A 14,314-nucleotide genomic window follows, 5' to 3' on the forward strand; every position below is an offset into this window, starting at 1 on the left:
TGGGCATGCACACACACGCGCCCGGCGTGAGTTTTAAGCCACCGGGTCCGGAACACGAACCGCGGTCGACTACGTGGGAGTCCAGCGACATAGCCATTACGCTAACTGCTGGTTCCCCTGATCCCCAGTTTTTCATCTTGATTGTAGTTGTGGCTATAGAAACCTAAACATACAATAAAATGTCATGGGTTTATATACAATGTCATACAAAAAATGAGTGCATGCCATAACCAATGAAATCTGAATAAGATCTGCAACACAGGTATTTATATTATGCCAATAATTTCCTAATATGATAATACATTATTGTTATATGAGATGATATCATTGGTACAAGGTAAGTGACAGGCATACAAGTCCTTTTGGTACTATTCTTGCAAATTCTTTAAAGTCTATCATTATTTTAAAATAGAGTTAAGATAAGCATATGAAAGGGAATAATCATAGTAATCAAGGAAATACAAATTAAACCACAATGGGCTACTAATAGACACCTACCAAAATGGGGAAATATCAAAAAATGTGGCTATTAAACACTAATGAGAGTGTGTAACAATAACAACTGAAACTCTCAAACACTGCAATTGGGTTATAAATTAGTGCAACTGCCTTTAAAAACTATTAAATCAATTAAAATGGACAGTTGTCTTATCAGAGAAATACACAGAGAAAGTGAGAAATCATCCCCCAGGAGGGATGGTCATGCTGCCGTCTTTTCTCTGTTGTCCTCCTAGGATTTTGGGCATGCATGGTCATATGCCTGGTGTGATTTTCAAGCTACCAGGTTTGGGACTCGACCCATGATTAGCCATTAACCACAATACCCACCTGCTAGCCCCCAATTGTTATTTACAATAAATGTAACAATATTTAAAAATATATGAACAAAAGAAAATAATCCCTCAAAATAATGCATCCTGTTATCCCTTTGCCTTAATTCCCCCCTTGGCATTGTTACATAGCTGTGCCACTTTGCCTTATTTTATCAGGCGTCCATGGGTGAATGCCAAGGAATTCTTTACCCGCCTGCCTACTTGAATAATATTGATCAAAGCGCAGCTCCCTTTTGGAAGAAAATGTGTACAGTATGATGTTTACAAGACGTGGTTGGAAGAGAAACAGGGCATTTTCAGTTGCTTGGAATAAGTGGTATAGGTTTAGCAATCTGAAACAGAAATAGAATGAGCATCTTGTCCAGCTTAGAAAAACCCTCAAGTCCTTTTATCATGTGACACCATCCTCTTGTGAATATTTCAGTCCTTTTACTGTGAATCATTAACAACTGCTATCATTAATCAAGAAAAGCTTTTAGCTTGTCATCAGGTTACCTTAATTTGGCACATTCGCAGCGTGGCTGTGAATAAAAACACTCAGCTATAATCTACAAATAACCCTGTTTTGTGTGTCATCTGTTGTATAACAACTTCCAAATGGCTTGAGGAAAACCCATGCATTTTCTAATGAAAGAGAAACAAGAAGAAAGAAAAGGGGGTTGGAAGGACAGGTAAAAATGAAAGAAGAGAAGGTAAGGAAATTCTAATTACTTATTTGAATTTGAAACTTTTCAGTTTTGTTTGAGGCATTCTAGAACACCCTTTTAGAAAATTACTAGTAAAAGAAACCCTTGAGGCCAGCAGGTGGTGTGGTAGTTAAGGCGTTGGACTTCCACATGGCTGACCACTGTTCAAGTCCCAGACCTGGTGGCTTGCTTTTGCTTTTTCTCTCTCTCTCCTTATCTGTCTCACTGTCTCTCTTTGGTGAGCACACATGATCTATAGCAAATTAAATAATAATAAATTAAAATTTTTTTAGATTTTATATTTAGTAAAGATTTTATTACAGTTTATGCATCTAAGTAGATCAATGATTTGTTTTCTGCCCTACAAGGATAGAGTTAAAAAGAATTAGAATAGTTTCTGAGCTTCCTAAAATCTCTGTATTTCTTACGAGTCTTGGAAAGTACCTTCTTAGGATAAATATCCTTGTATCCAAATAAAATTGTTCCATTCGACTGTGTTTTCACTGATTATAATTTATAAAGATTTATGGTTAACACTAGATCCCAGCCATACGAAATGGCTGTTTTGTCCGTCTTTTCCGAAGGTCTTACTGGCCCAGCGCCTGGGTGAGGGCCTCAGAACCGAAGTGGCCAGCGCTGGCCTGGTCCCTGCGGCCAAGCGAGCCCGCGCTTCAGCCTCCCGACTCTAGGGTGCGCTGTGGCCCGAGTCACACCTGGCCACGCCAGGCCGGTCGCGCTCGACCGCTCTCTCCCTCAGGTTGACGCGGAGGCAGAGAGGGAGGGGAGAGGACATTCAGCCGGTGGAAGGTGAGCGTTGGTGGTAGCTGTGGCGGGTGTTGGGTCGCGGAGCGCGGACCCAGAGGATTCAGGGCTTCTGGCCTATAGTGCAGCCGTCCCAGGGCTGGGCGGGCCTGGCTGCCCTGCGGCCTCGCCGACCTGGCGGTTCTCTTGGGTACTCGGAATCTTCGCCGCCCGTGGGCGCCCGGAACCCCCTTCTCGAGTTCTGGAGCGCTCCGGCCGCTCACACTGCAGGCACCGGACACTCCGGTGGGTTCTCAAACGTGGACCCCTCGTCCGGGAGAACCCGCCCCTTTCCTCTAAGCTCCATGGTGTTCCGGCTCACCTAGGCTCCGGTACTTAGGGAACTGCATGGGGGCGTGCTCTTGTCATTTTCACGAGATGCCACTTTTCTTTTGCAGCTGTGCTGGCATTCTTGCGTTTCCAGCCCAGCAACGGTGTCTGGAATTTGAATGCGTTTTTTCCTGGCAGCTTCTCAGGCATCTAGATGTCTCTGGGTAAAGTCCCCCACGCTGTCGGTAGTGTAGGTGCCACAACAGTGGGAGAAGCCAAGTAAGACTACTGACACTATGCCTCTGCTTTCTTCAGATACAGTAAATACAAGAGATAAAGAGATACTTCTTTAAAAGTTTGTTTTACATTATCACCAACAAATATAGGGCCAGCAGTGGCGCTGAGGTTAAATCTGCTGAATCCCACGCGGCGGACTGCCGTTGAAATCCACCTGGTTTGAAAACATGCACATGTCCAAAATCCTGAGAGAATGGAGAAGGGATTGTGAAGTGGCCATTCCCTTCGGGGGGGGGGGGTGATTTGTAATTTCTCACTTTCCCCTTTTCTCTGTCTCAGGTCAGCGCACTTGCCCTATAGCAAAAAACTACAAAACAACAAATATAGAACCCATTTTTTAAACTTAAGTGTTTATATTTTGTTTTCTTGAATCTTGTAATAGCTTGTAAATGCAAACTTTTTTCCGTTTAGGAGTAAGATAGGGTGAGGCGGTTGATTAAGGTTGTGCTGGAAATTGGAAGACCTGGGTTACTCCACTATCCTGGCAGGCAATCTCTTTGGGACTAGATTTGTCTTTGTTTAAAGGGGGTGAGGGAGCGCTATGGTGAGCTACCATTTATTGAACATCTAAATCTTTTTAAGTTTTGTCATTTAGTCCACACATCTATGCAGTAGACAGTTTTCCCCCTTTTATAAAGTTGGAAACAGAATCAGAAGTTGTCACTTACTCAGAGACACACAACTTACAAGTAGCAAGTTGGAGGGGGCCACTGACAATGGTACCATAGTAATACACTGCCCAGCAAGACTGGATCCATGTGGAAGATTGCAGATTCAGTTCCCAGTCAACCTGTAAACACCTATGAGCCTAGTGGCTGGGAAGGCTGGTGTGGGAATTGTGACAAAAGACCCTTTTGTCATCTTCTTTCTCTTTTCTCCCCTCAAACTCCATTCTGTCTGTCATGAAAGAAATTAAAAATATATTTATTAATTTAAAGATTTTGCCATAGGGTGTGTGCACTTGCTGGAGAGAGATGGACAGAGCCAATGAGAGGGACAGTGAGAAATCATCCCCTGGGAAGGCCGTGCTGCAATCTCTTCTCTGTTCTCCCCTTGGGATCTTAGGTATCCATGCCTGGTATGATTTTTAAGCCTCAATGTCCAAGACTTGAATTGTGGTGGGCCATGTAGGAGTCTAGTGCCTTAACCGCTTGCCAGAGAGAGGCAAAGTAGGAAATCACACCACTGCCGCCACCCCCCAGGGAGTCGCCACAGCACAATTCTTTCACCTTCATTCTCCTCTCAGAATTGGGGGCATGCATGCTTGAGCGTCCAGTGTGATTTTTCAAGCAACCAAGTCCCACCGCAATTGGCCATGCGGAAGTCCAGCATCTTTTTTTTTTTTTTTTTTGGAGAGGTTTTTGCTATAGGGCGCATGTGCTCGCCAGACAGACTGAGAAAGACAGAGAGACAGAAAGCAAGAAATCACCCCCCGGGGGGGGGGGGGTCATGCTGCAATCCATTCTCCTCTTGGGATCTTGGGCATGCATGCACATGCGCCCGGCGTGAGTTTTAAGCCACCGGGTCCAGGGCTAGAACTGCAGTCGACTACGTGGGAGTCCAGCGACATAGCCATTACGCTAACTGTTGGCCCAGGAAGTCCAGCATCTTAACTACTAGCCCATCTGATCCTTAGTCATGGCAGTTTTATGCTGGTGAATTGTCTGATGTCAGTTGCTAAATACATTCTTGATTTTCCTTCTAAGCAAGACTTTTACTCAAGGAGGGAAAATCATTCATAATAAATGCTCTGACTGTCTAGGACCATCTTGTATAGCTTCTCACATCTTGTGTTATTAATCTGGGGTTGGAGGGCTTCTCATGCTTTAACATTTTATCAGGAAGGGACAAATGAAGGGCATGCTACTTCGTTTAGATCTTTTTACAGAGAGAGATGAAAAGAATAGAGGCACCTGGATAGCACAGCCAGAGTTTCCTGATTGACTGTTTTGCAAGTGAACCCACATGCACATCACTAAATAATCACTAAGTGTGCAAGCCCACTTTCAAAAGACTAAAACTGGTTGGGGCCAGCAGTTGGCTTAATGGCTATGTCACTGAATTCCCATGTAGGTGACCGCAGTTCGAGTCCCGGACCCGGTGGCTTAAACTCACACTGGTTGCATGTGCCTTTGTGCCCAAGATCCCAAGAGGAGAATGGAGGAGAAGGGATTGTGACCTGGCCACACACAACCCCCCTGGGGGGTGATTTCTCACTTTCTATCTCTCTCTCTCTCTCTTTCTGGTGAACACACATGCCCTATAGCAAAAACCTCTCCAAAAAAAAGAATAAAACTGGTACCTCTGGTTGTGCAATCTGTCCAGGTCTGCCTTTTTTTTTTCTTTTCTTTTTAAAAAACTTTTTCTATCATCCACTTCTTGTTCCCTTATCTACTCATAACAAACTGTCAGGAGCAGTGCAATCCCTGCTAATACATATGTATTTGTGTTTTGTGTGATTCTCTTTCCTTTTTTTCTTTTTTTTCGGTAAGGCTATTGCTATGGGGCGCGTGAGCTTGATGGAGAGAGACACTGAAAGGGAAAGTGAGAAATCACCCTTTAAGGAGGATGGCTACACCACAGTCCCTTCTCTAGTCTCCTCCTGAGATTTTGGGCACACATGCACAGGAACCCAGCATGATCTTCAAGTCGCCTAGTCCAGGACTTGTACCACATTCAACCATGTGGGAGTCCAGTACCTTAGTCACCTCTCCACCTGCTGGCCCAATGTGACTCCCTTTCTAACACAGTAAATGAGGGTTTTGAATCAGCTTTAAAAATAAACAGATGTTCAAAGTGAGTAGGACTAGAGACTAGTTAATATCATACGCACATAAATATTGGGTTGTCAGAAAAGTCCTGACGTCTTTTTCCTATGTTTTTCTATGCAAAAATGCATCACGACTTTTCCATCATGACTTTTCCAACCCAGTATGTGCTAGTTACCTGGAGTGGGGGAGAAAAAGAATAGGGAAAAAAAGCTGGAGAAATTTATGGGAGGACTTAGGATGCTCTGAAGGGAAGGTGCTAGATGTTAACTCTTTGTATATGTGCAGTTCATTTGAGTGGTAATGTAAGAACAAGTTATTGCATGTTTTGATCTTATGATTAGTTCTGCAGCTCTTAAACATGGAGCATGTATTAATTCTGCACTCAAAAATAGCTAGTCAACTTTTACTTTCACATTAAAAGTTTACTTGCTGAAATAAAGATTTTATTCCCCAAAAGTACTGATAATTTACACATCTGTGAAGAAACGACTCAGGTTTTGCATTCTGTGAATTTTACTTGCTCAGTCAACCCATCTTGAACTTGTGTCCTAGTCATACATGTACTCCTCTGTGGGACGGGCATGTAAACAAATACAGAGGAATGTTTTCCTAGGTGATAAGATTTTTTTAGTTGTTTTTAAAAATAGTTATATGTATCATTTTTGGCTACTAATACCCTTTTGAGCTTAAGCAATCTATTTTTACATTTACAGTATGGATGATTGTTAAAAATTATTTATTTTGATAAATAGTATAAATAAGTCTAAGCAATTTTGGGAAAGTGATGGTAACATCTTCAGTGACTGACTCCATTAAAAAAAGAAACATCAATAAAACAGCATCTTATCCCACTTCTAATGAAAGAATGATAAATAATGGAAAATGATACTTTCATAGTTTCCAGACAGTATCACTAATAATGGAAATTGTGATATATTAAATATTTTTAAATGTACACATGGCAGGGTTGGGGGGTGGCAGGTGACATGGGTTTTTTAGTGCTAGACACCCACATGAGTGAGCATGGTTCAAGTTCCAAACCTGAGAACTTGAAGGTCATGCCAGGGGCATGTACATGTGTGCCCAAAATCCCAGGAGGGGAATGGAAGAGAATGAATTGCAGCATGGTCAATCTCCCAGGGTTGATCTCTCACTTTCCCTCTCACTGTCTTTCTGTCTCTGGTGAGCACACACACTCTATCACAAAAACCCTCAAAAAAAAAAAATGCATGTGGATTTCCAGTCCAGTTATTTAACTGTCATTTCTTAAAGAGTTTAGCATAAATTATACATTATTAAGGTGAATGTGAATCATTGAAGGCTGCAGTATAGCAAATACTACCTTGATTGTTTATTTTGTAAGTCATTACAAAGGAAGTGTAGATTCTGCTAAGAAAAAGGGAGATCAAGGAATTGTGGTAACTTGAAGTAAGTCATTACAATTAGTGTTGGAACACCATGCACACACAGGTTTTCACAGACATTTCATAGGTTGAATTTCATGACATCCCTTTAATTTTAAAATAGTGAAATATCTCTTGGTTATAACTAGTCATGCTCTCTCTCTCTCTGCATATATGCATACACACACACACATAAAATTTTGAACTTAAGGTGTTGAGTGATTTAACCATCCTCAATTCCTAGCACATTGTCACCCACACAAAGTGTATGTGATAAAACTATGCTCAGAGGACCCCTCTGTGCTCTAAGATATGTACTTTCTATACTTACCTCCTCCGTTAGCTTTTTTTTTTCTATAAGAGATCTTTATTTTAATTACATGCAGCCATTTTCAGTAATAAAAGGAAAATGATACTTGTATCAGTTTCTGGTGAGAATGACTTTTACCTTTGTATTTGCCTTTTCAAGCCTTCCTAGTATTTTTATCAAATGCCCCACTTTCAATTACCGTTGCACTCAGACTTGATTCAGTCTGAACAACATGTCCATTTGTTAACTGTTTCCTGCTTTACATTTCTTATGGCCCATTGGCTGTAATACTGCTTCCACTTTATTGATTGCTTCAGTGTGTGTTTTCTCTCTCCCTACATTCATAGTCAAGTTTTTAGCACAAGGAGAATCATCACTAACACCTAGTGTAGACACCTGGTGGCCAACATTGGTTACTTAAATTCTAAATATATTTGAATCCATCCTTATCCATCCCACTATCATGGCTAAGAGTTACTTTATTTAACTTTACTTATTTTAATTTGACCAGAGAGGGACAGAGTGAGAGCAACAGAGAGAGAGAGAGGGAAAGTGAGAAGGCAAGCTACCAGGAATGAGACTTGAATCATGGTCAGCCATGTGGGAGTCCAGCCCCCTTAACCACCATGCTGCCTGCCGGCCCCTAAAATCTTTTAAAAAAAAAAAAATGAGTATGATACATTTAGGATAAGAGGGAAAAAAAGGGTTTTCAAATCAAGAAGATAGTGGAATATGTGCTTCCCAGAGAGTTACTGATAGGAATGGGAGGGTGTGAGTACAAATCACTACTTAACCTTACTGCTTGGGACCGCTAGTGCTTGAGTGGGCTAATGGAGGAGAATGGGGGAGTATTTGGCCTGGGCAAAACTGTAGAAGATACCGACAGAGAGATACAAGTACTTTCTTCAGGTGTCCTGGAATGGCTGTTAGAAGGTGAGGAAGAGTGAAAACTGAAGGAAATGAAGAAAGTGGATAACCAAGGACCTTCCACCTTAGTCCTTGCTTAGTGTAATAGGATACCATGTGACAGACCAACCAACATTTCTCCAGACTTCTGTAAAAGTAAGAAGACAACCTTTTCTTACCTCACTGGTTTGATTTAAAAGATGAAAAGTAATGACCCATTTTACTCAAGGAAACTTTGTACCATTTACAGAGCATGTATTACATAAAACAGGATGATTGACAGTTGCTTTTGGTAAATATCAGGGCTACAATTGAAAACAGATGAATGTAAGAATGGTTTTAAAAGAGGTTTGTCAAAGTAAAACATTTATGAAGGAAAAAATGTATTGTTTATTTTTAGGTAGTGAATTGTCATTAGTCAAGATGTCTTCAGCACCTGAGCCTCCAACATTTAAAAATGAACCACACAAAGAGAAAGACTTTCGAAACCCAGGGCTCAGAAGTGTGCGCACAACGACCTTATTTCGAGCTGTGAATCCAGAGCTCTTCATTAAGCCTGTAAGAAATATGTCCAGGATAAGACTGTGTTTAATCAAACCAGGTGATCAGAAATAGTACTGGGGACAGCTGGTGGTGTGGTGGTTAATGGACTGAACTCCCACAGTTCAAGTCCCGGACCTGACAGCTTGCTTTCTCACTTTCTCTCCCTCTCTCTGGTCAAATTAAAATAATAATAAGTAAAATTAAGCAAATAATTCTTTAAAAAAAAAAAAGAAATAGAAAGTGCGTTTGTTTTATCACGGACATTTTGTGTTGACTAATAAGACATCCCTGTGGATAAAAGCAGGTGGGTGGAAAAATTTAAATGCTGTTTCACTTATAAATATACATGTAAAACTATATTGAGGATGTTTGAGAATTATAGTGGAAAACTGTTGTACTTTAATGGATCAATTTCTAAAACTAAAGTGCTGTTTTAATCATTGCCTTAATTTAAAGGCAGTTTTTATTGTTTAGTCAGGTACTATTAAGCAAATAAAATCTTCCACTGAAACAAAAAGATTAAAATGAAAGTCTGACCATTTTTACACTGTACCCAGCCTATACTTTCACCTAAGCAGTATTGCAGACATCTTGGGAAAATTTCAAAAAATACATTTGTACCCTCTTTATGGAGGTAGCTAATCATTTACTTTCTTATTGCAAATTGGCAAATATACTTGATTTGATGAATTTGATGTTTAAATGTAAGTTCTATTTTTAAATAAATGTAAATAGTATTGAATCTGATTAGAATTTTAATAATATAGTTGCTGGTATAAACTGTTTTAAAGTTAAATAGGTCAGCTTAACAATCAAATAATTAAATCAAGTTAAAACATTTTAAAAACTTTAATGTTTTCTTTTAATTGGCTAAAAGCATATCAACAATTGCAAATTTAAACTGCTCTGAGCATGTGGCCTGCCTTAAGTGTTCATCTACGTAAAAAAGTTTACCCATATTCTTTTGTGATTAACATTTGAAATAGTAGTACACAGCAGGTATGGTGACAGAAGCAGAAAATACTACATATTTATGTCACTCCTGTGCATTTGCACCTATCTAAGAACTGTTGACTGTGAACATGCAAAAAGGGGGGTCTGAGTTACAGCTTGAGGAATCACAAGATGTAGTAGGCAGAACACTTCTTTAGAGTTGTGAACATGTTTTTGCTTTATGTGAAAGCTGTTTTCCTTTTTTTTAAAATCATAGCTTCATCTCCCTTTTAAGATTTTCCAGCAGTAAATTAAGATTATTATAACAATAAAAGATCTGTTGTGAATTTTTTGAGGTAGTAGAGTAGGTTCCCAGGGAAGAGTGTATTCGTTGTCATCACTGCTATGCCTGATACGTGCTATGAAAGGCTTTTGACCAGTTATCCATGAGCAAGAAGAATAGCATGTGTATTTCATCCCTTACTTCCTAATAAAATGAACTAATTTGAGGTTTGCAAATGGAGAGACTTAGGCCCAGAGAAGTTAAGCAACTTCTCATCACATAGGTAGCTGAAAATTCTGAAGCCTCATCCCTCTCCTGTCACCTTCCTGAGGGTAGATGTCTGAGATGTGTAGGCTATAGATGGAAGAAGGACTGGAGAGAAGGGTCTTCTATAATCTCTATATAATGCAGACGCTGAGCTAACTGAATAAGGAACTGAGTAAGTGATTATAGTTGAAATGCTGCCATAGGAATGCTGCTGGGTAATAAGGAGTTGGGAAGTCCAGAGAAAAGTGCAACAGATACTGGCCTGTCTTAATGAGGCTTTATCATTTCTTTTCCTTTGACAGAACAAACCTGTAATGGCTTTTGGATTGGTAACCCTTTCACTTTGCGTGGCTTATATTGGTTATCTACATGCAACACAAGAGAATAAAAACGACCTCTATGAAGCTATTGATAGTGAGGGACACAGTTATATGAGGAGGAAAACATCTAAGTGGGATTAACAGTGCTGGTTACTACAGATGGAGCTGTATTGAGGGCTCCGAAATCTGCAAATGCAGGACCTTATGAGTGCACAGTATCATGTTTCTTGTTCCAGAATGTGTTGATGAAGAGAGAAGGTAACATTGGCAACCTGATCACTATAATAAATTTTATCTCATTCTTTTCCACAGAAAGAGTGCCTCATGTTTTTCTTCCTTTAAATATTATGAACATAAGAAAAGTCATTTTTTTATTATTAAGTTCTGTATAATGAAAAGTACTCAGTACTGTTATATTTGCATGATATTTTTAATATTTTAAGACAAATTGTATCTTTACAATTGTTATTACAGTTTAGTTTTGTTTTGCAATTTGCAAAGAAAATGTTGCCTTTTCTTCCTGGCATAGAACCTGTGTTTGTAAAATAAGAGAAATTGTCCTTTTTAAACTTGAAGTCAACGTTAAAGTGTGGTAAGTGAAAAAGCAAATTGGCTCTGACAGATAACTTTTGCAGTCATAGATAGTTCATGTATTTTGGTTTCCATTTCAGCTATTTATAGTTCATAATTTTACTTTAATTGAAAAGATACTCTGACTCAGCTATTAAAGATTAAATGAAAGAATAACCCAAAGTAATTGGAGTTTTTCTTTTCTTTAAAAAAAGTGTGAAATATATTTTTATTTTCATTTTTAAAAATATTTTTTATTGCTAGAGAGCACATGCATTCATTAGAGAGAGAAAGAGAACACAACCCCAGTGGAGCATAGTTACGCTGCAATCCTTTCTCTCCATTTATCCTTGGGCAGACACATACTTGTGCCTGGTGTGTTTTTCAAGTCGGCAGAGCCAAGACTAATACCATAGTGAGTGTAGGATCTGACTCCCTTAACCACTGTGCTACAGAGCTGGCCCATAGTTTTTATTTGACTACAACTAAATGTTATCTATTTTAGTTTTTATAAATTAATGTTACAGTGATCATATAACTAAATAGTTTATGTTTTTGTTTGTTCATTTGTTTTTTTAATTTGCCAGAGGATGTGTGCACCCACTAGAGGGGGCAAGAAAGGAAGCATTCCTCAATGGGATATAATCACACTGCAGTCTCTTCTCCATTTCTCCATCCCATCAGGATTTTGGGCACGCACACACATGTGCCTAGTACGCTCAAGTGTTCATACAGTTACTTAGAAACTAGAACTACTCAGTAGATAAGAAATAGGTAAGATTGTCTTACTGCCCTGGGTTTACCTCATAAAATTTAAATATTTCCAACAAGAGTTCTGATCTGTTGCATTTCTGAATATTTTCCCTGTTCTCCAAATCACTCTAATTGGGGCTTGCTAATAATCTTATCTCTAAAGTTTTGTATCATTGTTACCAACTAATAACAGTACAGGCAGGGTTTTATCATTATGTTCATTTTAATTTCTAATATTGTGATTTTGTAAGATACATGAGAATGCAATTAGGTCTGCTCTGTAGATATTAAAGAGCTTAACTAATTGAGTTTATCTGCATGGAACTAAATTAAATCTTTACTACATGAGCCCTAAATATGTCTTCATTATGCCTGTATATAATGTACTTCATATAGTTTAAAATATAGGTTTTTCTGTGCTTAAAACCTAAACATCTTATTCTTAAGGGCTTAGTACCAATTTGGTGGTACAAACTGCCTTTTAATTCAAATATTCTACTTATGGTTACCTTATGTATTTTGTTTGCTATAGAACTAGGGTTCTTCAGCCCATCAGGATTTTGGGCACGCACACACATGTGCCTAGTACGCTCAAGTGTTCATACAGTTACTTAGAAACTAGAACTACTCAGTAGATAAGAAATAGGTAAGATTGTCTTACTGCCCTGGGTTTACCTCATAAAATTTAAATATTTCCAACAAGAGTTCTGATCTGTTGCATTTCTGAATATTTTCCCTGTTCTCCAAATCACTCTAATTGGGGCTTGCTAATAATCTTATCTCTAAAGTTTTGTATCATTGTTACCAACTAATAACAGTACAGGCAGGGTTTTATCATTATGTTCATTTTAATTTCTAATATTGTGATTTTGTAAGATACATGAGAATGCAATTAGGTCTGCTCTGTAGATATTAAAGAGCTTAACTAATTGAGTTTATCTGCATGGAACTAAATTAAATCTTTACTACATGAGCCCTAAATATGTCTTCATTATGCCTGTATATAATGTACTTCATATAGTTTAAAATATAGGTTTTTCTGTGCTTAAAACCTAAACATCTTATTCTTAAGGGCTTAGTACCAATTTGGTGGTACAAACTGCCTTTTAATTCAAATATTCTACTTATGGTTACCTTATGTATTTTGTTTGCTATAGAACTAGGGTTCTTCAGTTTTGTGCATTTAATATCACATTGCTGCCTTTTAGAATTCTTTTACTATTCAACAAAATGTTGATATTCATGGCAGGGAATATATTAGTTGGGTGCGCTATCAAGAGACTGTAGTACAGAAGGGCAGTAGAAATCCCACGCTGTGCAGCCTTTAGCCATGTAGCATCTGTGTGACTGAACCAGGGTAGCAGCTGAACCAAGTTAATCAGAGCTGTGAAAAACTGTGAGGGAAGAAACACATTGAATTTTAGGAGCAAGTACCTAATTATGATACCTTTTAGAAAATGTTTACAGGTTATAGCACCGATGTGTGTGCAAAGTATTAAAGGCTGCCTACCTGCTGTGTTGATGTTTTCATCCAGTCTACCAAATGAGAGGGCAAAGTCACCAAAAGTACCATTTGAAATAGTCAAGATATTGAACTCCGGGTTTCACCTAATTCAATCCTGTCAGTTTATGGTTAAGACAACAGGCTGATTTACCCAAGATCACAGTAATTCTGAGCCATGACTGAGACCTCTGTCTCCTTGCCTCAGAGGTCCTAAAGTCTAGGGATCTTTTCAACATGCTATACCACCTCTTATGTGTAAATGTCCACGTAATAATCAGCTACATTACTGCTTAAACAAGATGTTTAGGCTTTAAGTACAGAAGAAATGCTTTATTTTGAAACAAATTTATGTAAAGGATTATTAATATCAGCTCTCCAAAAGGACTATCAGAACAACCTGTTGCTCAAACAAAACTATTAATTTTTTTTTATTATTATTTATTTATTTATTTATTTATTTATTTTTTTATATTAAATTATATTGCTTAACATTTATTCCCTGAGTATCATCACAACACACCAAGTGTAGTTTCCCATCCAGGATAAACTGCATGGTGTCTTAATCAAGCATGTCGTCACCAATACTGTTCCATTTCTACTTTCATACATATAAATATGTTTTTTGTCCTATGTTTGACCCTCAGCCCTTTCCCCCTCTCCCAATTACTCTATCTCTGCTATAGACAGCTATCCTCCAGAGGGGTCATTGAAAATGCGATACCTGCGAGTAGAGGGAGAGGGGTCACAAGTCCAAAGTTTTTAACAATAGGGAAAATAGATTCCATTCAAGGTTGGATCAAGTGTGGGTCTCGTGCAGTTCCGCAACTGTAGGTGAGTCTCCATGGAATACAGTTTCAGGAAGGC

The 14,314-nt window shown here is 38.8% G+C and overlaps 1 protein-coding gene across 7 annotated transcripts; it reads left to right on the forward strand.

The window, feature by feature from the left end:
* Positions 1 to 1,391: 1,391 nt before the first annotated feature.
* On the forward strand, positions 1,392 to 10,968 carry SMIM8 (small integral membrane protein 8). Of its 7 annotated transcripts, XM_006143392.3 has the most exons (5): positions 2,227 to 2,326; positions 2,719 to 2,814; positions 8,281 to 8,433; positions 8,678 to 8,835; positions 10,606 to 10,962. In XM_006143392.3, exons 4-5 carry the CDS (start codon positions 8,701 to 8,703, stop codon positions 10,762 to 10,764), a joined length of 294 nt encoding a protein of 97 aa, XP_006143454.1. In that variant the 5' UTR covers positions 2,227 to 2,326; positions 2,719 to 2,814; positions 8,281 to 8,433; positions 8,678 to 8,700; the 3' UTR covers positions 10,765 to 10,962. The 7 variants fall into 7 exon arrangements, with proteins under 7 accessions (XP_006143459.1, XP_027625721.1, XP_006143458.1 ...); XM_027769920.1 differs by lacking the exon at positions 2,719 to 2,814 and having other exon boundaries at positions 2,197 to 2,326; positions 8,678 to 8,878; positions 10,606 to 10,968; XM_006143393.3 differs by lacking the exon at positions 2,719 to 2,814.
* Positions 10,969 to 14,314: the final 3,346 nt, after the last annotated feature.

The sequence above is a fragment of the Tupaia chinensis genome, unplaced genomic scaffold, assembly GCF_000334495.1.
Source record: "Tupaia chinensis unplaced genomic scaffold, TupChi_1.0 Scaffold000097_1, whole genome shotgun sequence".
NCBI lineage: Eukaryota > Metazoa > Chordata > Mammalia > Scandentia > Tupaiidae > Tupaia > Tupaia belangeri.